A 25,093-nucleotide genomic window follows, 5' to 3' on the forward strand; every position below is an offset into this window, starting at 1 on the left:
TCGATATGTGAGTATACCTAGTCCCCCTCAAAAAATAACAAAAAATTTTTTTGCTAAATAGGGATGATGACTAGGTTTGAATATATTGATTTTTATTATACATTCGGGTAAATAAGGTCAATGTTAACTAATTTATACATAAAAAACAAAGATTGTCTGGATATTTGCAAAATAAATATAATTATAAAATCTATTAAAAATCTTTTATCGTGACATTTTCAATAAATAAATATACTTAAACAATACACATCACTATCTAGCCCCAAAGTAAGCATACAGAGTAGCTTGTGTTATGGGTGCTAAGATAGTTGATATTATAATATTCATATACAATTATATACTACATATAAATACTTATATAATGTATAAATACACACAGACACTGGAAAACACACATGCTCAACACACAAATATTTTCCAGTTGTATCTCGAATCGTCTAATCGAACCCACGGCCGTGGATGCAGAAGATAGGGTCACTACCCACTGCGCCACGCGGCCGTCAAATTAAATTAACTATAAACATAAATGGACAAATAACAAAGATATTAGTAATTTTGTTTGAACGCCCATACAAATATGACGATTATTATGACGTCATAAGTTCGTACCATTTTGTATGGGGCGATTTTCAGGGATCCGCGGCAGCGCCGCAAATCTGACCCTTTAAATCCCTGTAGCTCCGAAAGTAATGATCGCAGATACCCTGTTACTTTTACAAAATTGCTTTACTATTAGCATACTCTTAATTTATATACAATTTAAAAACAGTCATCATCCCTATTTGTATGATATACTGGATACAATCAGACATCAAAAAACGTCAAATAATAACCTTATTCCTATTGTCCCGGCTATCATATTCCTTCTTGATTTTAATGTTTTTGACAGATTTGCTCTTGCTCTTGGAGATCGGTTCGTTGGAGTCCTCGTTCTCCAAGAACACCGGCTCCGTCACGCCCAGGATACAGTCTCCAGCGTCTGGCTGGAATGTGAATAACATTGGAATTTTAGAATTTAAAATTGTGCCACGTTGCAAGAACAAGCTCATGACTAAGGGCCCCGTGAGGGTTCGAAACTATACTACAGCCTTTCTTGATGAGTACTGTTTACAAACAAAGAAATTAAAAATGAAGGTAGAGAACTCATTTCATTTCATAACTCATTTATTTTAAATTATGTATGGTTTGTTTATGAAATGTTATATAAAATATATTAACCAAATCTAATTGTTCTAAGCTTATTAATCAAATTTATTTTCATTAATTTGATTAATGAAAGGAACAAGTAAATTACAACTATTATAAGGTGTGAAATGACTAGTGATTTATACCTTCATTTTTAATTTGTTTGTTAGTAAACAGTATGCATCAAGAAAGGCTGCAGTATAGGCATACTCCGACCGTATATCACGTGAGTTTTACCCGTGTTTCACAATCAACTAGCTGACGCCGCGCGGTTTCACCCGCGTGATTTCCGTTCCCGTAGGAATACGGGCATAATATATAGCCTATAGCCTTCCTCGATAAATGGGCTATCTAACACTGAAAGAATTTTTCAAATCCGACCAGTAGTTCCTGAGATTAGCGCGTTCAATCAAACAAACTCTTCAGCTTTATAATATTAGTATAGATTAATTTTGTTGGAACCACAAAAATCTTAACCATGCTACAACTTTTTTTCATGTTGTATACCAATTTGGTACTTCAAAAGATTACGATATAGCCTACTTACCAATCTAATACCGAACTAATTATCGTTTTTCGTGAGAATTCAAACAAAATAAACATCCTCTGGGATTTTATAATGATTTCCATGTCTATCCATTAGCAAAGTCAGTCCATTAGCAATCGGGATGAATAGGGTTTACTAGAGGAATTCAATTTTGAGCCTGCTTTGACGAAGTTAATTTGTCTTTTTGTTGTTTTTAATCCTATACATATATATAATACATCTCACCGCTCCTCGTGGCAGAGTCTGTGGCGGCAGGCCCAGGCGCAGTCGCGTGCTTTTGTTAGTCTGCCGGCACATCTCAAGGAACTCGTAGAAGTCGTTCACCTTGTCCACACACAACTCACATATGAGAGGTGGCATCTTGTCTTCTTGGTGCACCTGGAAGTGTGGGGGACGATGACTAGGTTTGAATATATTGATTTTTATGATACATTCGGGTAAATAAGGTTAACTAATTTATACATAAAAAGCAAAGATTTTTTTTTAATCTTTACAAGTTAGCCCTTGACTACAATCTTACCTGATAGTAAGTGATGATGCAATCTAAGGTGGAAGCGGGCTAACTTGTTAGGAGCCCCTTTCGGTTTCTACACGACATTGTACCAGAACGCTAAATCGCTTGGCGGTACGTCTTTGTCGGTAGGGTGGTAACTGGCCACGGCCGAAGCCTCCCACCAGCCAGACCTGGACCAATTAAGAAAACCTCAATCGGTCCAGCCAGGGATCGAACCCAGGACCTCCATCTTGAAATGCCACTGCTCCACGGAGGCCGTAAATATTGTCTGGATATTTGCAAAATAAATAAGATCTTTTTAGAAGAACCAATTAAAAATTTTTTTTTGTAATTAGATAAAAATTCATACAGTTTTAGCTTCCTTACATTAAATGTGAAATTTTTCAACATTTGAACTATAATCATAAACACTCAAATAACAAAGATATTTGTGATTTTGTTTGAACGCCCATACAAATCTAACCATCATTATAATTCATTAACATCATAAATTCACCATTTTGTATTTCAGGGGTCTGTCACGATGCCGCAAATATGCCCCTTTAAATTCCTGTAGCTCTGAAAGTAATGATCGCAGATACCCCGTTACTTCTACAAAATTGCTTTACAATTAGCATACTCCTAATTTGTATGAAATTTAAAAAACTATCATCATCCCTATTATCATTATTGAGAGTGGGTGTAATGCTATTTATTGTCCATTCCATTGTTTGGAAGGTAAGCTAAACCAATTAAAGCCATGTAATGTCAACCCTTTAGCCAGTTTGTCATTAAATTGAGTGAAGTTACATGGGGCTTACACTGTTTATCTTGCTGCATAAAACTCTGAGTGATTGAGCTATCTTTGGCAGTTAGAGACTCAGATTCATAGGTTAATTCAATTAAATTCTTTGTTATGGCTTTCATTTGGGCCAACTTTTTTTTTCAGGAGGAAAAAAATCCTCATGGACATCCTGAACCGGATACCGGATAGTGCCGGACTCCAACCGGCTAAAAAGAAGCCCTTCCTGACCCCAAGGCGTTGGTGTTCCTGCCAATTCAACCAACCACCAACACCCCTGTCTATGTATCACCGAGCTCTATTTCTTTCTCTTTCATCCTTCTCTTTACACTTTATTATTCCTTCCAGATAAAATCTTATAGCTTCCCATTTCTCCTTCGTCTCTAGCATTATGCTGCTTAGATTTCCAACTTCTATTTCGCTCCCAACCTGACGTTTTACTAATTCTCTCTGTTATTCAAAATTTGGGCAGTAGAATAAAGTGTGTTCCGCATCATCATTTGTGTCAACTGGGCCCAGTGACGAGTAAATGGAGAAGGCCAAAGGATTGTTCGGAAAAGGCTGACAATTTTGAGGATCTACTAAAAAGTTAATAATAAATAATATTATTTTTGTTAGTTCTTAACCCAAAACAACACAAATAACATATATTAATGAACAAAACACTATAAACAAACATTACAATTTGATATTACATTCTACATATATACATAGAAAATCTACAATATAGACTATACACAAACATTAGCAAACATTTAACACTTAAAGGACGAGGGACTGTTGAAGAATGTCATAGAGAGGATAAAGAAGTGTGGGACAGTTAAAAAGGAGATGAGTAACAGTGCCTTCATGCCTCGGCTGGATGGATTGAATCCAGCGGGAACCTACACTGAGGGACCCACGTTCAATGGCCAATCACTTGGCCAAGTACGGAAACGGCCCAGAAGATAGAAGAAGAAGTGCCTTCATCCAAAACACACTCACAGATATAAGTTATCACTGACAACACGCACTGTTTGAAGACTTTCGTCTTCGCGCGCAACTGCACATCATTTATTAGATTGGTGGTACTGGAATTTTGGTACGCGAAACGGTACTATCATCATATATACAGTTATAAAGAATAAATAGACAAATTTTTCGTCGATGAGGTTAAAACTAGGACGCAAACCACGTACAAAAACAAACAGTACTTTGGTACCTTTAACATGAGAATCGAAACTAATATCATTCGCAAACTGTATCCCACGCGTAAATGCCTTCATTAAAGATTAATAAACTTGGTAATTACCTCTATTTGAACGCATTCGCGTATTTTATGCTTAAGTTCAACATCACCACTATCTAACTCCACATTCTGTATTATTGGCATTTTGTAGCCAGCACCAGCGCCGCACAGACGACATGCTCGAAATATCTGATAAATATGGTGTTTTTCTGTTGTAGAACTATCCATTTTTACATTTCTTTTCGTGAATTGTCATGGATGCAAAGCAAGTTGCCGCTCAGCTCAGACGCCATTCACCACAGACGACAAAATTAACTGACCATAGATTAAAGATATATTCTGATTTCTGTGGCTCTGTTGGTCTGAGACTCAGACCAATTACTTTTGGACATAAATCGCACTCAAATGAGTCTTTTTTTTCTCTAAAGGTCTTATTCAAATTAATATAATTTCCTCTAAAAACTCCACTATATAGGGGCATAGTACAGAGAACTTACAGATAATGAAAGTTTCATTCCTTCATTGATTTTCAATTTCATGAAAATTGCTGACCTTAAGAAACGAACTCGAGAACGAGAAGAATACGACTCGCTTGATGCGGTCAGTCCTGGTGGGGGGTAGATTGATCAGCCATAGCTTGGACCGCCGGTTTCTTTTAACAATTAATTAACTATTCAATATTTTTATATATGTACCTAGTTGAAATTGTACAGAAAATTTTAAATAAATAAATTATGTATAAAGTTTTTATTAAACTACCGTGACCATAAGCATTTTTATTGTTAATCCGTAAAAAGTATTTTTGAATTTTCATTCACTAGTTTAGCAGTTTCAAAGTCTAATTTATCAAGTGCATTTTTCAGTTGATTTATTATACTTTCAAAAATAACTACAATGTCATGCCTTACACCATTTTTCCATTCTGTTAATTTGCTTTTTACCTCATTCCATTGTTTACTATATTCAGGCTTTACATTTATATTTAAAACATGTAGGATGTCATAAAACGCAATAGTTTTATTTGCTAAAATAACATCATCACTATCCCTAATTACAATGGGCTGATGTTTGTTACTTAGAACACCTCTAAGTATTAAAAACATAGTTCTTATTACAAATGGATCATAAAACTGGACATCATTTATAAGCTTCCTCATTTTGATTTGAATGTCATTGTTAATCGAGGGTGTAAAATCAGTATTTTTAATAACTTCAGTTAAAGCATCTGCTGCTTGTTTTACTTGGCTGTCACTGCCATTTAAAACTATGTCAATTAGGTCTCTTATAAAATTACTATTATCTTCTTCATTACGACAAATGCCGAATTTTTCGCAAGCATGTTTCTCTTCAACAATTTTACGTTTGTCGCATTTGTATTGTAATTTTTTAATAATTTCCTTACCACTTTTTATAAAGTTTACACTATCCATGTATACGGATAGCTGATAAATAAGTTTTTGCATTATTTTATTAGAAGTGTCAATCGTGTTTAATATAACTTTCTGGTTACCTAACATTGTTTTAATTTTATAATTCTTGTTTCGTGTTAGAAAACTTTTGAACTTTTTAATGTAACTCTTTTTGAGTGACTTTATCTCGCGTATGAATCTGTCCACTTGCGTTGTTTTTATAATTTTATCAAAAACTTTAACGTTTTGTTTTAAAATATGTTTTGTGAAATTCATAATTTTTGGATCATCTTTCATTTTGTGATCCCAGTCAATTATGTTTTTGTAAAATTTTCCAGGTTTTACGACATCTTGTCTATTTTTCTCACCAGTACCTTGTATCCCAGGAAGGGATTTTGTTGTTCTTGAATGTTTAAAGTCGTTTTTATTTTCAGATATTGATTTTTCAAAATTTTTTTCATTTTCTACTTCCACGTAAAACTCGAACCGAGTACTTTGATAGTACTTTTTACCATTAGTTTGTTTATCATTTGAATCATTTGAATATTCTAGCGTATCGGCCGATTTTGTAAATTTATTATTTCGTATTTTATATCATCGACTTGTGATGCGTCTAGGTTTAATGTTTCACTTCTTTCATTGTCTTGATTATTTATTTGTGAAAATTTATATTTATAATTAAATTTCGGGCCTAGATCAATGGATGCTTCAATTTCAAGACCGAAATCAGCATCTGCGTTAGAAGGAAAGCCTGCAAAAGAAAGCCTACAATATATTTTAAAGTTCGAAAAGCCGATGGACATTGGAGTCCCAAGGTGTTGAAATGGCGACCACTCATTAGAAAGCACAGTGTAGGTCGACCGCCCTCCTAGTGGACTGAGGACATCAAGCGAGTCGCAGCGATTCGCTGGTTGCAGGCGGCTCAGGATCGTGATATTTGGAAGTGCCTACAAAAGGCCTGCAATGGACGTCCATCGGCTGATATGATGAAAATTGGTCTTCAGCCGCGTCTGTCTGTCTGTTTGCGAGAAACTCAAAGACTGAACGGATTTTCATACGGTTTTAACCATAAGATAGAGCGATTTTAAGGAATGTTATGATATGTACCTGTGTGTCAAAACAAACTAAACCCCATGGAAGTTTTCATCAAAATCCCTTTAAATAGACATAATAAAACAATGAATGGTGAAAACTTTCCGCTTCTATAGAGTTTTACAAGACACAGATGTCTACTAGTTAAAAAATATATGAAAGAGTCTTACACAGTGCGTACGAAAGAAATAAATTGAAGATCATTGCTCAAAACTTATAAAAAATACATTGATTTTGTGATGTAGTTTATGAGCAGATAAAGTTTTATAGGCTTTCAGATTAATTTTAACCGCTACAATATATTTTGATCGATAGAACCAGTTTGCCATACACTAGCAGCATGTTTACATGCGGTTACTCGAAATCAGTTCGTGTTTACGCCAAGACGTGGTACAACCATAGAATTAAGAAAGAAGAAATAGGTACCGACTAGTAAATCTATGTGTACAACTGATACAATTTTCGCTTTGCGTCAACTGTGTGAGAAATACAGGAAATACACAAACCTCCACATGGTGTTTGTTGACGTACAGAAAGAGAAAGCGACTTAGAGAAAGCGAATGACAGAGCAGAGAGAGAGACATACAGTGAATTCATTTCAAGGCTTCAATTCCATAAACAATTTATGGCAGATGCACAGACTAATAGAGCTTGGTGTAACCTTTTTACAACATGAGAATGACATCTACAAAGTGCCCTCAATGAATTTAGAAATCCAAAATGAGTGGTTATCCTTAGGTAAGTTTTGCATCTCTGTAGCATATATGACTGGTCTCCTGCCTTATGAAGATTCTATATTTTCAGATGACTCTCCCAGATCAGAGCAACTTAGTACGATGGGGGAATGCCACTGAAAAATCTAGTTATACTTGTGGTAAGGCAATAGTAACAGCAAGGCACCAGTTGGTTGGATGCAAGGTGGTTCTGGAATTCTAAATAGGGATCGTTACTCACGTCGTGTCTTCATGATAGAGTACTTCAAATTATACGTGAAGGTATTGACGCGTCACAACATGATAATCGTTGTAGGTCGCGATCTGCTCAAAAGATGGCGTTAAGCGGAGGTGCTGAGGTGCTGATGGTGCAGCTGATGACTCTATACCAATTATATTCAATGTACTCTATGGACCAGGCGTAGTATATATAATCTGTGGATCAGACCAAACCAAAACCACAGATTATGTATATGACCAAAACCAAGTCGTTTCCTTGTATCTAATAATCTGTGTCTTTACTCTTTACTCTTTGGATCGAGATAAGATTCTCTCTGATCTGTGTCTTTGATGATTGATCAAGTGCAAGTGTTTTTGTTGATTGTGGTGTTAAATTAAAATTATAAAACACATAAAATATTCCCAATATTCCAGTGAATTTTTATTACCAATAACTATTTATGTGAGTGCAATTGCTATTTTCCATCATGTGTATATAAACTGACTTGATGAACTTTCACAACAATTTTATTATGTTATAACCTTTCTCAACCGCCGATTTCAAGTATTCTTGTAATAAAGTTTTCAAATTGCAGAATTTTGACAATTCAGTACAATTAAGCACACGGAGTCTTTCAAATGCTAGTCACTTGCCGTTTTTCATTGTAAGAAATTATTTATTTATAAATTTACCTCCCGAAATATATTGCGTCACAAATTTGAAATTTTGTTATGACGTATTAAAAGATTTTACTTTTGTTACTAATTTTACTAATTTTGAAAACGTAAGTAACCAATTGTGTCACTAGTTCTGCATTGATTACTTATCTAATCTATAGTCAAAACCTCAGGCATAAATTATTTGAAGATTGTTGCTTTGTATGTAAGTTCCCTATAGTAAACAATACAGGCCACGTGACTCATCGCTTGAGATTTTTTTTTTTAATTTGTTGTGTATCTTCTCAATATGACCATTGCCATTCCCCTCAAAGTAGTTGGAGAAGACAGTGTTAGAAGTGGGTACAACAATAGTCCAGACAATAGAGGGCAGGTTGAACCACCACCCCTTGGTAATGCAGTGCTGCAGCCCTTCTTCTTGGTGTTTTGTTTTTTTTTTTATTCTTTACAAGTTTGCCCTTGACTACAATCTCACCTGATGGTAAGTGATAATGCAGTCTAAGATGGAAGCGGGCGAACTTGTTAGAAGGAGAATGAAAATCCAAACTCCTTTCGGTTTCTACACGACATCATACTAGAATGCTAAATCGCTTGGTGGTACGTTTTTACGGGTGGTAACTAACCATGGCCGAAGCCTTCCACCAGCCAACACTATTTGGCTTAGATGTGTTACCTCTGGGCTTACTATGAAATACCCTACTCTTCATGCGCTGTAGGAGGAAGATAGAAGCATTGGGGAGAGAAGCAACCTAAACCTATTCTCAAACACTGATTGGCTGAGAGATCTGACTTCCAACCGGCCAGAGATCTGATGATGGTGCCAAGTGAGAAATGTCACATACACCATAAGTTGGTCACAAGCCCTGGGCTTTGCTCGGCGATTTTCTCTCTGCCCTACAATTTGATGGCCTCTGTGGTGCAGTGGATTTGCAAGACAGAGGTCCTGGGTTCAATGCCCGGCTGGGCAAATTGAGGTTTCCTTAATTGGTCCAGGTCTGGCTGGAGGCCTCGGCCGTGGCTAGTTACCACCCTACCGGCAAAGATGTACCGTTCCGGCATGATGCTGTGTAGAAACTGAAGGGAGTTTCATCCTCCTGACAAGTTAGTCTGCTTCAACCTTAGATTGAATCATCACTTATCATCAGGTGAGATTGTAGTCAAGGGCTAACTTGTAAAGAAAAAAAAAATAGACACTGCACCAGCACTGTGAATCTATGAAATGCTAAAATATTTGTCTCTTTCAGGTGGCGTCATGATGCTCGGAGTACACTAGAAGGCTTCTGAAATAAAGAGATCTAGAGCCAAGCATCCATCATGTTCCCAAAACCGCCCTTTGGGACTACCACCACTGGGTTTGGTAAGATGTTTTTATATCTATTTTGGTCACATGTAGTCATCATCATCATCATCATATCAGCCGATGGACGTCCACTGCAGGACATAGACCTTTTGTAGGGACTTCCAAACATCACGATACTGTGCCGCCTGCAGCCAGCGAATGTATGCAACTCGCTTGATGTCGTCAGTCCACCTGGTGGGGGGTCGGCCGACACTGCTCTTACTAATGCAGGGTCGTCATTCCAGCACTTTGGGACCCCAACGTCTATCAGCTATTCGAACTATGTGCCCCACCCATTGCCACTTTAGCTTCGCAACTCGTTGTGCTACGTCGGTGACTTTGGTTCTTCTGTGGATCTCCTCATTTCTGATTCAATCATGCAGAGATACTCCTAACATCATTTCATCGCCTGCTGTGTGACTGGTGGTGTATTAATGTGGACATATACGGATCAGCAATAGCCGAACATGGTCAAGCTTCGGGTATGATTCATTATATCCGTTTTGAGAAGGCTTCTGTATTGTAAAGGGAAAAGTTTCTAGTACCTCGCAAAATACAAGAAGCAATAGAACTTAGTTGTCACCCAAATTTTAATCAGGATCATGAATGGTTGCTGCCGACAGTGTGGAAATTGCTATTTCTTTCATTGTCACATACAACAAACTTGGAACAAGATAGCGTTAGTTTGTTTACAAGAAGACGAGTCTAATGAAGATGTCATTAATGAACCGTCGGCAGCTGCGCGCCGCGCCGCCGTGTCGCAGTTGAATCGCGCCGCGTTGTTAGAACCAGCTCATGACTAAGGGTCCCTTAGGCGTTCGAAACTAGTCGAGCATAGCTCACAATAGTTTAAATTTTATAAAAGTTTCTTCTTATCTACAAAGTTGCATTGAAATCAATATGGAATACAGCTCTGAGGTTCCGCTTGAGACTCCAGCGTCTCAATAATTCAAAGAAATGAGGACTACATACTCAAGTTCATTCAAAATAGTGAGATCCATGAGTATCTATGAGTTTGCTTGTTTGTTTGATTGAACGTGCTAATCTCAGGAACTACTGGTTCAATTTGAAAAATTCTTTCATTGTTAGATAGCCCGTTTATCGAGGAAGGGTATAGGCTATATTTTATCCCTGCATTCGAACGGGTACGGGAACCACGCGGGTGTAACCGCGCGACATCTACTAGTCTGTGTATGAAAACAGTGAAAGTGGTAGTCCACCAGTGGACATGGACTTATAAACGGCGATCGGAACACCATCCCAATCCACTGGCAGCTCAGCTCCCTATAGCAGACTATCTTAAACGTCTGAAAAGAAAAAGAATCTTGGAACTGGATGTGATTTAATACTTACTTGCACGCGATAGGCAAAGCAAACAGTGAATGTTGCACATATTGCGGAGAAGTAGACACGCCCAACCACGCAATCTTTGAGTGCATGGAGTTCGAAGGGGAAAGGAGTAACGCACGCCAAGGCGGTGAACCTCTGACAAAAGCAAACTTAGTGCCATATATGTTGGAGAACAAGGAAGCCTGGGCTAACGGGGCGAAAATGCTACATCAGATTATGGGACGACGCGTGAGAGACGAATGGGATCGCCAGAAAGCAAATATCGAAGCGTGATAGACCACCCCCTTCCTGAAGTAATGCACGTAAACTGCGGTACCAGTAAGGAAAGGAGGAGATAAGAATAAAAAAAAAAAAAAGGAACTGGATGTGTAATAGTCCAGTTTTGACAACAATATGAATGTCTCTAGTGGGGGATACTCATGTTACATACCAACATCAAACCTAAAGTCTTTTTGACTTGCATGATATTTCATGGAACAAAAAAAATCTTACCTGGTAAGTAATGCAATATAAGATGGACACCGGCTAACTTGTTAGGAGGAGGATGAAAATCCAAAGCTCTTTCGGTTTCTACACGACATCGTACCAGAAGGCTAAATTGCTTGGCGGTACGTCTTTGCCGGTAGGGTAGTAACTAGCCACGGCTGAGGCTTCCCAACAGCCAGACCTGGGCCAATTAAGAAATCGTCAATTAGCCCAGCCGGGTAATGAACCCAGGACCTCTGTCTTGAAAATTCACCACACCACTGCGCCATGGAAGCTGTCAGACCATTGGTATAGATGAAGGTAAAAGTGTTTGTAATTGAAATAAATGAATTATGAATTACTAGAAGGACGCCCGCGACTTCGTCTGCGTGAAACTCGATGTAAACCGTTAACTACACCTACCCAATTCTACCCCTACCCTACCCCTACCTTTTCCTGAATTTTCTTTGCTATAAACCTCACGGAGCCTGATGCTTTCCAACGAATGCAAAACCGTGGAAATCGGTTTGTGCGTCCTGGAGTTATAGCGTCATCAAGGAAAACCCGACTTATTTTTATATAGTAGATGAATTATGATAATGTAATAATACAATACTATAAGTAGTAATTTTGTATCGCAGGTTCCTTCAACGCCGGCACGAGCGCCGCCTCGCCCTTCGGAGGGTTCAAGCCCACGGCGAGCACCAGCGCTTTTGGCGCTCCGCCCGCCTTCGGAGCCAATACCTCGCAACAGCCCGCGACGGGAGGAGGTGAGCTTTGTTTTATGGCGGCTGTAGCGACGAGAGCCTCACGCCGAGGCGATATTTATATTTATTTATATATTTATTTGGTCCACCAGTGACTGTCGCAGCATTTACACAAATACAATCTAAAAAAAAACACAAACACAAGGCTCTGCACAATCAAATGAAGGTAGACACGGCATGCACATTTCCGTAATATTAAAATAAATTGACGATTACAGTAAATCAGTTTACATAAGAAAAAAAAAATACATTTATAACAAGAAAACGAAACATTTTACAACTACTATTTGAATATACTATATAATACAAAAAATAAAATGGAATTGGTAAAAACAAAATGAAAAAAAAAATTAGTTTAGCAAATCTAGCAAAACTAACTTGCGATATGTCCTTGGTGAGTCTTTGTGGATATCTATAGACCGACTAAGTGCGTTATATAATTTACATAGTATGGGCATAGTAGAATAGGCGCCAAAAACAGTTCTAGTGCGTTGCGAGGGTATCTACTAGGTGCCCTAAAGTTAATTTTGCTTAGAAGATTTGGTGCGTCTATCTGGTTTCCCAGTAATTTCTATAAGAATGTGAGATCTAATAAGTCCCTTCTTTTATCGAGCGTCGAAAATTATTTTAAAATGCAACAATATCACTTTGTTACCTAAAGACGTGTGTTACATGGATTAGTCGGTATTATTTGAATTACTTTGTGTGAAAACATATATCGGTTTTTTTTTTAGTTAATAAAATATTAGTTATGCAATTCGGCTACTATAAGTGGTGTCGTTAATACCTTGAAGTTATGCTTCCGAGCACTCTGTATAGGTCACAAGTTCAGAACTCTTCTCTCTCTCTCTGCCACGCGATAGACTCAGCATCTGTACGGTGAATCAATGGAATGCTAAGATATTTGTTTCTCAATCCACATCTTTTGGCTTAAGTTTATATCTCTCAATAAGTTCAAAGTTTTTATTAAACGTAAGCTTATAAAAAAGTCGTATTATAGTGTCAATTATTACGTAAAAGTCGTGATAGCCCAGTGGATAGGTCCGGGGCATGCACCTCCAACTTTTCAGTTGTGTGCATTTTAAGAAATTAAATATCACGTGTCTCAATCGGTGAAGGAAAACATCGTGAGGAAACCTGCATACCAGAGAATTTCTTAATTCTCTGCGTGTGTGAAGTCTGCCAATCCGCATTGAGCCAGCGTGGTGGACTATTGGCCTAACCCCTCTCATTCTGAGAGGAGACTCGAGCTCAGCAGTGAGCCGTATATGGGTTGATAACGTATTACGTAAACGACAAAATTGCTTGGAAATGAAATGTATTACATGACAGGCTACTTATATACCTATTGTTAAATGGTGATAAACTAAAAAAGGATAAACCTGGCTGAGTTTGGCGCGTTTGGAACCCTCGTAACGTTTAGTTTTAAGTTTTCGAATAATTATTATCACCATTATCTTAAGTTTAATATTATTGCCTGACGTTTCGAAAGAGCTTGTAAACGAAGCCTATTTGAAATAAATGAATTTTGACTTTTGACTATATGTGAAAGGGCCGAGTAAAGATGATTTAGATGTTTTTTAAAATATCGAAAATTTTGCCGTAGGACTATTCGGCGCGACCAACACTACTGGAGGACTATTCGGAAACACGTCCACGCCGTCTACGTTCGGCCAGACTAGCGGCTTCGGCTTCTCGGGCAACACGTCGGGCGGCGGACTATTCAGCAACAATGCCGGCACTGGACTATTCGCCGGTAACCAGAACACCAGCGGTTTCGGGGCCAAACCTGCCGGTGAGTTTGATATTATTGATAGCCTAATAGGGATGATGACAGTTTTTTAAATTGTATATAAATTAAGAGTATGCTAATAGTAAAGCAATTTTGTAAAAGTAACAGGGTATCTGCGATCATTACTTTCGGAGCTACAGGGATTTAAAGGGTCAGAATTGCGGCGCTGCCGCGGATCCCTGAAAAACGCTCCATACAAAATGGTACGAACTAATGACGTCGTAGGTAATGTAATGGTCGTTAGATTTGTATGTGCGTTCAAACAAAATTACTAATATCTTTGTTATTTGTGCGTTTATGTTTATAGTTCATGTATTGAAAATTGTCACATTTAATGTAAGGAAAACTGTATGAATTTTCATCTAATTACGATAAAATATTTTTAGTAGATTTTGAAATTTTATAATCTTATTTATTTATTTCAATCAAATCAATCTTTGCTTTTTATGTATAAATTAGTTAACATTGACCCTATTTACCCGAATGTATCATAAAAATCAATATATTCAAACCTAGTCAACATCCCCATTAGTCTGATGCTGATAGTAATGATATAGTGTCTGTGGTTGACATTTTATTGTTTGTTACCAGGTTTTGGCTTCGGCAGCACAACAGCAACAGGCACGACGGGTGGACTATTCGGCTCCGCGCCCTCCACATCGACCGGACTATTCGGACAACAGAACAACACTATCGGCGGGACCGGACTGTTCGGGAATACCACAGGTGAATTACTTAACTTTAATTATTATAACTAGCAGACCCGGTCAAGCTTCGCTTTGACTCATTCCCTTCCCCTATCCTATTCTACACCCACCCTACCCCTACACTACTCCTACCCTACCCCTTCCCTGGACTTGCTCTACTCCTAGTCTACCTTACTCCTACCCTACATTTACCCTACCACTAACCTACCCCTACCCTACACCTACACTACCACACTCTCACCCTACACCTACCCTACTATACCTTTGCTTAACCCTACCCCTACCCTACCCCTACTCTTCCCCTACCCTACTCATACTTTTCCTCTACCCTAAGTATCCTATGTCCTTCTCAATGTTCTAAGCTTCTCCACCAATTTTCAGCCAAATCGGTTCTGCAGTTCTTGAGTTATAAGTGTTGTAACAAACCCGACTTTCTTTTATATTTATTATATAATATTACAATATTTTAGTAGCGGAACCAGTAAATATTTGCTTTGATTTAAATCTACTTGACAACTTTACCCCATTGGCAAGCAACTAAGACAAACAGAAACTTTACTCACTTATTAAGATTAGCCGACGCCTCAAGGTTTCACTCGCGTAGTTCCCGTTCCAGTTATACGGGAATAAAATATAGCCTACATAAATAACGTTGCTTTATAGTGGTAAAAGAATTTTCAAAATCGGTTCAGTAGATCCAGATATTACCTACAATACCTTACCCCTGTTTAATATTAGTATTAGATAGATATACTTATATTTGAGAGGCTGATCATAAATGAAAAAAAAAAATCAATTATGCTTCTCGTTTTGTAGGTGGTTTCGGTCAGCAAGCGCCCACGGGCACCGCCCACGTGAAGTACAACCCGGTCGTGGGCACCGACGTGGTCGTCAAGTCGGGCACGTCCCAGAACGTCAACATCAAACATCACTGTATCACTTGTATGAAGGTAAGTATCAGTTCAAGCGAGCGCCCACGGGCACCGCCCACGTGAAGTACAACCCGGTCGTGGGCACCGACGTGGTCGTCAAGTCGGGCACGTCCCAGAACGTCAACATCAAACATCACTGTATCACTTGTATGAAGGTAAGTATCAGTTCAAGCGAGCGCCCACGGGCACCGCCCACGTGAAGTACAACCCGGTCGTGGGCACCGACGTGGTCGTCAAGTCGGGCACGTCCCAGAACGTCAACATCAAACATCACTGTATCACTTGTATGAAGGTAAGTATCAGTTCAAGCGAGCGCCCACGGGCACCGCCCACGTGAAGTACAACCCGGTCGTGGGCACCGACGTGGTCGTCAAGTCGGGCACGTCCCAGAACGTCAACATCAAACATCACTGTATCACTTGTATGAAGGTAAGTATCAGTTCAAGCGAGCGCCCACGGGCACTGCCCACGTGAAGTACAACCCGGTCGTGGGCACCGACGTGGTCGTCAAGTGTGTCACTTGAGGCAGCAAGCCGCCCACGTGAAGTACAACCCGGTCGTGGGCACTGATCCACTTTCTTCAGTGTCTCCCTGGAGCACTTTTTTGGGGTATCTTACCTTTTAGGATCCACCTAGAAAACTCATAGAGGGATCCCCTTTGCAGATGCCCGAAAAATGCCATTTTCTTCCTCATGGTGATTGTCATGACCGTAGCCTTATCTTGATGATGAGGCGATATCTTGCGAGGAACGGAATCTTGGGGTCACAGAATGTTTTGACATTTTATAAAATAATTCTCCATTTTATATCCTCTTGATGGTCCAAGTCTGATGCAATATATTGGCCAAAGTATTTAAATTGATTATCAGCTGAGACCATCTGTCCACATAGATGTATTTTAGGAAATAGGTATACTAACAGTAGCCTGTCAATATATATATTATATAACAGTATAGTCTATGTAAGACAAAATATTAATTTGTACAAACGAAAAGGAGATCTAAACCCACGTCTTACTAGACACGGGCATAAGTTAGTTATTTCTGCATATCGTCTCCAAAGAGTAAAAAAATCTTTTGTAGGTTTGGGTGTACTCTTCTATAATAAGATCCCCAAGACTGTGATGGACCTGCCAATGCATAGCTTTAAGCAATGTGTTAAATACATTTACTTAGTCGAGGTTACTACAACATTGATGAGTTCCTTAATGATAAAGATGCTTGGAGGCCGTTGGATCAGCTTCCACCTTCACACAGGAAGTAAAACTATAAGAAATTGTAATTGTTATCAATTGTAAATTATAATACCGTATGACTTTTTCATTTCAAAAAAGCAACTGTTGAGTTTCTTGCCGGTTTCTTCTCAGCAGAACCTGCCTTCCGAACTGGTGGTAGAATCTTTACAAATAGTCAACTGACGTGTCAAAAGTGCTTAAAAACTGAGCCTACTTGAAATAAATGATTTTTGATTTGATTTGATTAGGAATAGTAACCTCAGTTTTCGCTATAACTGTTGTATTGGTTTTACCCGTTGTATTAATATTTATCCAATTGCATCACCAGCATCAGCTACCTGTTCTAATAAAATCTGCAACATGCTCTCCGAATTAGTTATAAGCACAGTATCATCCACATATCTGATATTGTTGATTTATAGTCTGTTAACACTTATTCCCTCATGGTAATCCCTTAATAAGTCTGTAAGGATGCCATTTGAATAAAGATTGAAGTGTAAGGGGGATAGTATACATGCTTGTCGGACTCCTCTCATCGGTCTCCATTCTGACAGCTTACTTTAAATTTTAATAACAGCTTCCTGGTATTAGTAGAGATTCCCCATTAGCCTACTGTCTTTTTTCATCTAGCCCTTTTCAATAAAGAATGTCCATCAACTTTTGATGTTGGACACAATCAAACGCTTTCTATAAAACATAAATAGACACACTGCTGGTGTTCAATCATAGCAGAGGTCATATCCACTGGGGTTAGGCTAATAATAGTGTAAAGGCAGTACAATTCACATTACATAGGCCCATCCATCTATGCCACCAAATTTGAACATGCGGTCTCTATAAACAAGAACAAAGCATTTGACTTTCAACTGTTGTCCATTGGAAGGCAAATAAAACCGTCGTTTCAGTACCGCGCCCGCTGGTATGCGGGGGGCTTTATATATTGATATACGGTGTCAAAGATTCTGTGAACGCCCTTCGATGCGTCACGAACCTTACAATGGCCTTGCGTACGGGGACTTACAGTGGAATTCATAGACATTGTGGGGGCACACCCAGGGGATCGTTCACCCGTTGAGTGTCGAATTGAAACTCTGTACGTCCCCTGCAACCTATGAGTTCCACTATTAGACTTCTTGGTCAAATAACACCATTCCAAGTCAAGACAGACGCGTCGCAGCTCATACGCGATATAGCGCCCCAAATCTACCAGCTGTGTAATTTTCCACTTATATAGATTATAATGTTGTTACAGGAGTACGAGGCCAAGTCTCTGGAGGAGCTCCGGCTCGAGGACTACATGGCGGGCCGCAAGGGCTCCGCTGGCGGATCCATGTTCGGTGGTTTCCAGCAGACGGAGAACAAACCGCTGTTCGGGGGCTCCAGTAAGTGCATCATGTTTAAATAGCGGACGCTCACCTTTGACCTCCTTAATCCGGCCCTGTTGCAAAATCCTTTCTTACCAGACACCTGCTAACTATAAACTACCTCCCTGTCAAATTTAATCTTTGTACGTCAAACGGTTCTCGAGATTTCGTGATGAGTGAGAGTTTAAAATTTATATATTACTAGCGGACGCCCGCGATTTCGTCCGCATGAAACTCGACGTAAACTTTCTACCTACCTACCCTACCACTACACTACCCCTAATTTGTTCTGTCATAAGAACCTTCTCCTGACTGTAACAAACACATGAAAAAAAATAGTGAAATCGGTCCAACCGTACACGCGTGATAGCGTGACCAAGGGATATACGGATCCATTTTTATATATATAGATATGAACTTTATACAATAACAATAAAGCTCAAATTGACTACGTTTTAGTTAGAAAACATTTGTATGGGAAAAAAGGGCTATTTTTTTAGGGTTTTCCGGCAATTACTTGAATTTTTCTCGCCGTAAAAACCATCCTAGAACTTCAATCAACATTTTAAAAAAAGATTTGGCCAAATTGGTCCAGGCGTTGTTGAGTTATGCGCTTACCAACGCATTTTGCGATTCATTTTTATATTATAGATAAGGTTTATCGACAAAAGTTATTAATGTGCCTTCTTCCTCTGAAAAAAATATGCTAATTTTGCAATGGCTATTGACAATGACGTCAAACATAGATTTATTATAATAGAAGAGTACTTTGCTGATGCTTCAAAAAATAGTATTTATTATATTTCTTTTAAACTTAATGTCATTATATTTTAATTTAATTAATTAAACAATAAACATTTGTATACCTATTAATGGTGAAACATTGTTACCTAATACATAACAACATCTTTGTATAACTAAATGTTTCTTGCAAATAAATGATTCTTATTCTTATTCTTAGAATAAATGGAAGATGATTTACCTGCTAAATTGATGAATTTGAAGAATGCTTAAAAAAAAATCAAGTTAATGGGAATTTCAATAGAGTATACAAAATTTGCACCCCCCACCGGTGCTGTCTTGTAGCGGATTTTTGTTAAAATCTTCAGAGGCACATTGCAACGATTTGCTTACTTAAAAAAGCACAGCTTTTTTTTTTAACTTTACAAGTTAGCCCTTGACTACAATCTCACCTGATGGTAAGTGATGATACAGTATAAGATGGAAACGGGCTAACTTGTTAGGAGGAGGATGAAAATCCACACCCCTTTCGGTTTCTACACGGCATCGTACCGGAACGCTAAATCGCTTGGCGGTACGTCTTTGCCACCAGCCAGACCTGGACAAATTAAGAAAATCTTAATCTGCCCAGCCGGGGATCGAACCCAGGACCTCCGTCTTGTAAATCCACCGAGCATACCACTGTGCTGTCAATGCACAAATTTACTTAGTCGAGGTTACTAGACCATTGATGAGTTCCTTAATGATAAAGATGCTTGGAGGCCGTTGGATCAGCTTCCACCTTCACACAGGAAGTAAAACTATAAGAAATGTAAACAGTAATTGTTATCAATTGTAAATTATAATACTGTATGACTTTTTCAAAAGAGCAACTGTTGAGTTTCTTGCCGGTATCTTCTCAGCAGAACCTGCCTTCCGAACCGGTGGTAGAATCTTTACAAATAGTCAACTGACGTGTCAAAAGTGCTTGTAAACTGAGCCTATTTGAAATAAATGATTTTTGATTTTGATTTTGATGCAGCTGGAAGCATTTTATACATAGTATTTTGATTGTTTGTCCGTTACAGCTTTCGGCCAACCGGCGACGACCAGCGCGCCCAGTCTCTTCGGCGGCGCCATCGGATCCACCTCCGGCTTCGGACAGACCAGTCAGTATCCATGCCAGAACATGCGCAGACCCGCATCCGTGCATGCGTATCCGTGCACGCATTTTACGCACCCGTGTGTGCCGTGCTGCGCCAATACGGTCCCTTGTAGTTTCAATCACTGCGCACACGCGTGCACGCATGCATTCACGCATGCGGGCTGCGTGCATGCATGCCAGCCGCATGTGGACACGGATAGATGCCTGACCAGCGGAACCACGATACATACTTGCATGTTCGATTCAAAACAAATGTTTTCAAACAGTGTTACCAATGGATCAAATGATTTCTATAAAGAAATATTGGGTCTCGTTCAGGCCAATTTTGTGAATGCTAGGAAGGCTTTTGAATTTACTTGTTCCACCATTGATATGGTCGAAAGTGTCATCGATTATTTTAACCCAAGATTGATTTTCAATGAAAAGTCTGTTATTAAAATTGTTTACAACAAGTACGAAGAAGCATATCTTCGTTCCATTGATGAGTTTGAACTTGCGTGGAAATTTTATAATTTTGCTATAGACAATAAAATTTCGTTCTACAGTGTAGGCCGAGCTGCACCGTGGCTTAAAGATGCCAGAGATAGGATCGCTCACGTATTTGCTGACATGAAACGGAACTGTAACACCAACCAAATCAGCTTTATTTATGACACTTTTGTCCGTGAAGCGAAATCGTGCTTCAATTATGCCAGGATTGCTTTCAATGATGCCAAAAATGCTTTAAATATGGCAAGAATTGATCTTGGGCTCGATAAAATTTTTCCATTTGGGATTTCGGCTACTAAAGTTGACAGGATTACTTACGGACCCTTTTCCAGTTTAGGGTTTAAACCAACGTTTAGCAATTACACTCTTTTTGGTATGAGTGGGCAGAGTACCGGTGACACATTTGGTGGTAATCGTTTGGAAGCTAGTGATGTTGATATGATATCTGTTAATACTGGCTTATCATTTGGCGCTGGACCCAGTTCTACAAATACAACTTGCTTCTTTGGTACTGCAACAAATGATGCATTTGCAAATGATGGCATTCCTTTTGGTTCAAAGCCCAGCACAGTAAATAATACTCTGTTTGGTTCAAAGCCAAGTACAATAGATAATACTGCTTTTGGTTCAAACGCCAGTACAGTAAATAATTCTGTGTTTGGTTCAAAGCCAAGTACAATAGATGATACTGCTTTTGATTCAAACGCCAGTACAGTAAATAATTCTGTGTTTGGTTCAAAGCCAAGTACAATAGATACTACTGCTTTTGGTTCAAACGCCAGTACAGTAAATAATTCTGTGTTTGGTTCAAAGCCAAGTACAATAGATAATACTGCTTTTTTTTCAATGCCTAGTACGATAAATAATACTGTTGTGAAAATAAACACTGCTGCATCTAATTCCGATAACGCAACTGGATTATTTGGTGCTGCAACAGTTAACAGTGCTGGATCTAGTTCTGCTAATACAAACAGCTTATTTGGTGCTGCAACAGTAAATAATGCCGTTCCCAAGGCAATCAGTGTTGGATTTGGCGGTACTAATACAGAAGGATTGTTTGGTATAACCACCAACACAAATAATAATACTGATCCAAGTGTTACCAGTGCTGGATCTAGTTCTGCTAATACAACCAGCTTATTTGGTGCGGCACCAGTAAATAATGCCGTTCCCAAGGCAATCAGTGTTGGATTTGGCGGTACTACTACAGTCGGATTGTTTGGTGCAACCACCAACACAAACAATAATACTGATCCAAGTGTTGCCAGTGCTGGATCTAGTTCTACTAATACAACCAGCTTGTTTGGTACTGGAACAATAAACAATGAAGGTCTAAAGGCAAACAGCGATGGAGTTGGTAATACCAATAAAGTTGGTCTGTTTGCTACTAGTTCCGGTACAATAAATAATACTCCAACATCTAATAGTGCTGAACCTAGTTTCAATAACGCGAGAGGACTATTTAGTGGTGCACCATTAAATAATACCGCTCTTAAAGCACTCAGTGCTTGTCTTGGCGGCACTAATACAATCGGTTTGTTTGGTACAAACACAAACAATAATATTGTCCCAACAATTAACAGTGCTGGATCTAGTTCCAATAACTCGAGCGGATTATTTGGTGCTGCACCATTAAATACAGCCGGTACTAATACAATCAGTGCTGGACTTAGTGGTACTAATACAGGTGCTTTGTTTGGTTCTACTAATACAACCAGCTTATTTGGTACTGGTACAATTAACTATGAAGGTCCTAAGACAATCAGTGCTGGACTTGGCGGTGTTAATACAGTCGGTTTGTTTGGTACAAATACCAACACAAACAATAATACTAATATAAAAATTGAAGTAGACCACGATTCTGGAAATTCAAGTAATAAGTTTACTGGAAATGATAAAGGCTCTGGAAATGACAATGGCTCTGGAAATGACAATGACTCTGGAAATGACAAAGGCTCTGGAAATGACAAAGACTCTGGAAATGAGAATGGCTCTCGAAATGACAATGGTTCTGGAAATGACAAGGACTCTGGGAATGACAATGGTTCTGGAAATAAAAACCGTTCTGGATATGACAAGGGCTCTGGATATGACAAGGGCTCTGGAAATGACAATGGTTCAGGAAATGACAATAGTTCTGGAAATAACAATGGTTCTGCAAAAGACAATGGTTCTGGAAATGACAATCGTTCTGGAAATGACAATGGTTCTGAAAGTGACAAGGGCTCTGGGAATGACAATGGTTCTGGAAATGGGAATGTTGAATTTGACAACGGTGCCCATAATTCCGAGAGTTCAGACGAACATGACATGACGACAGAAAATGACGCTAAAAATGCGGGTGATGTAAACAGTCCAGATGACAATAATTCCAGATATGCGAATGATGACTTCAATACGAATGCCCATAATTCTGAAATTGCAGATGTTAAAATTAATACAGTCCAGATGTGATTGTAAAAACATTAACAAGAGAGAAGAGGGTCTTAGTATTCGATAAATTCTTTTTAAAAAAATTCCGTGTTGTTGCCGTAAATTCACCGTGTGGTTGCCGTAAATTCACCGTGTTGTTGACGTAAATAAACTGTGTGGTTGCCGTAAATTCACGTTGTTGTTGCCGTAAATAAACTGTGTGGTTGCCGTAAATTCACCGTGTTGTTGACGTAAATAAACTGTGTGGTTGCCGTAAATTCACCGTGTTGTTGCCGTAAATAAACTGTGTGGTTGCCGTAAATTCACCGTGTGGTTGCCGTAAATTCATCGCGTGGTTATCGTAAATAAACTGTGTGGTTGCCGTAAAATCACCGTGTTGTTGACGTAAATAAACTGTGTGGTTGCCGTAAATTCACCGTGTTGTTGACGTAAATAAACTGTGTGGATGCCGTAAATTCACCGTGTTGTTGCCGTAAATAAACCGTGTGGTTATCGTAAATAAAGCGTGTGGTTATCATTAAAAAAAGATACCGACCGAATTGAGAACCTCCTCCTCCTCCTTTTTGAAGTCGGTTAAAAATGTATGCGAATCTTGATCACGTCACCTGTCGATAGCAAATGTCATTCCCATATGAATTTTCTTCCTTGATTTCTAGTTTGTTTGTAAACAGTGCACATCGAGTGTGGCTTTAGTATAGATAGTTACCCCTCTGTCAAAGTATAAGATCAATGATCTAACGCTTTTGTATAAGTTGTTACTATAGAATCGATGTTTCATTGTTGTAATATTCGTGTAAAGAGCTCCCTAAAAATGCTGATGATTTTAGTTGAATGGCAACAACTTCTATATTACTTAAAATATGAAGTTTCATTTGTAATTCTAACTTAGATCAAAAGAGATGGTCCAAAATTGTATGGAGCCCAGGATCAGTCATTGTACTCTAGCGGAAATAAAAGAAAATATTTTTTAAACTATTTTTGATTATACAAAACTTTTTTACTTTAATTCTTTCGAAATAATATTCATTCTCTCCCAAGAAATGCAACGCTAATATGGGTAATTATGGCGGATTGGACGTTTTCAATGCAGTAGTCGATTTGACGTTTGTTGTTAATTGTCATGTCATAGTTGCTCTATTGGAGCCATCTATAACTCAAAAACATGCGTTTTAATTTTATTTTGTTTCTTTTTATATAGGTAGATTAGATTTTGATAAAATCCTTGTATTTTTTAAATTGTAATGATACGGAGTACAAGAGTGGAGCTGAAATAGACCATGTTCTTGAAAAAAAACGGACTCGCCTCGTAGCGAAACAAAAAAAATATTTATCTATAGTCTAATAATGAATTCAGCGATCTCTTTTGAAGTTTCCTGTGATACCATTTTTTATTGAATCAAAAATAGTGATGTGACAAAGTGAACGATCATGATTCACTCAATATGTTCTGAACCAAATTAGTAAATAATTTTAATTAATAACAGTTACATCTGTTGTTTATTATGAAATTTCTTAGTCTATGGCACAGTGATGAAAATAAAATTATTCTTAGACCTTATTTAATTTGACTAATAACTGAGACAAATAAAATTAAATGAATGCTATTAATTAATAGATCACATTTTTCATGTTATGTTATTAATGACTAGCAACGCTTGTAACTTCGTACGCGTAAGTAAGTTACCTACTTCGGTATTATTGTAATTCGGAATTATTAAAGAACAAATGAAAAAAAAATACACAATAGCAAAGATTTTTTACTATCTCTATTTCTGTTCAAAATTCCTCTTTAGGAGTGATGATCTGAGCCAAGAATAGGTAAAAAATAGTTACCTATACAGAACAGGACATCACTATGACAATAAATATGGTATCATTATTTTACAAAATGACATTAGCATCTGTCAGAAAATTCGTAGGACTAATGATTATACTCTAATTAATGCGGTAATTCTGAAAATTATTTCCTC

The 25,093-nt window shown here is 38.3% G+C and overlaps 3 protein-coding genes across 3 annotated transcripts in view; 2 read left to right on the top strand and 1 right to left on the bottom strand.

Moving 5' to 3' along the window:
* LOC112048859 (uncharacterized) overlaps nt 1-4,568 on the bottom strand; it is a gene marked incomplete in the record, with an annotated part of 21,877 nt that extends 17,309 nt beyond the window's left edge. Inside the window, 3 exon segments of the mRNA XM_052890094.1 lie at nt 834-983; nt 1,958-2,110; nt 4,319-4,568. Of these exon segments, the coding sequence (XP_052746054.1) occupies nt 834-983; nt 1,958-2,110; nt 4,319-4,483 (468 nt within the window).
* The window catches only part of LOC112052522 (uncharacterized), a 149,237-nt gene extending 134,935 nt beyond the window's left edge, over nt 1-14,302 (top strand). Inside the window, exon 10 of the mRNA XM_052890099.1 lies at nt 14,113-14,302. The gene's annotated coding sequence lies outside the window, so the exon portion shown is untranslated. The remainder of the gene's footprint in view (nt 1-14,112) is intronic.
* LOC112048866 (nuclear pore complex protein Nup98-Nup96) overlaps nt 7,995-25,093 on the top strand; it is a 74,307-nt gene continuing 57,208 nt past the window's right edge. The window contains exons 1-8 of the mRNA XM_052890087.1: nt 7,995-8,151; nt 9,611-9,723; nt 12,162-12,290; nt 13,894-14,082; nt 14,671-14,805; nt 15,603-15,736; nt 18,205-18,334; nt 20,125-20,205. Of these exons, the coding sequence (XP_052746047.1) occupies nt 9,681-9,723; nt 12,162-12,290; nt 13,894-14,082; nt 14,671-14,805; nt 15,603-15,736; nt 18,205-18,334; nt 20,125-20,205 (841 nt within the window). The 5' untranslated portion in view covers nt 7,995-8,151; nt 9,611-9,680. The remainder of the gene's footprint in view (nt 8,152-9,610; nt 9,724-12,161; nt 12,291-13,893; nt 14,083-14,670; nt 14,806-15,602; nt 15,737-18,204; nt 18,335-20,124; nt 20,206-25,093) is intronic.

This window comes from Bicyclus anynana, chromosome 27, assembly GCF_947172395.1.
Source record: "Bicyclus anynana chromosome 27, ilBicAnyn1.1, whole genome shotgun sequence".
NCBI lineage: Eukaryota > Metazoa > Arthropoda > Insecta > Lepidoptera > Nymphalidae > Bicyclus > Bicyclus anynana.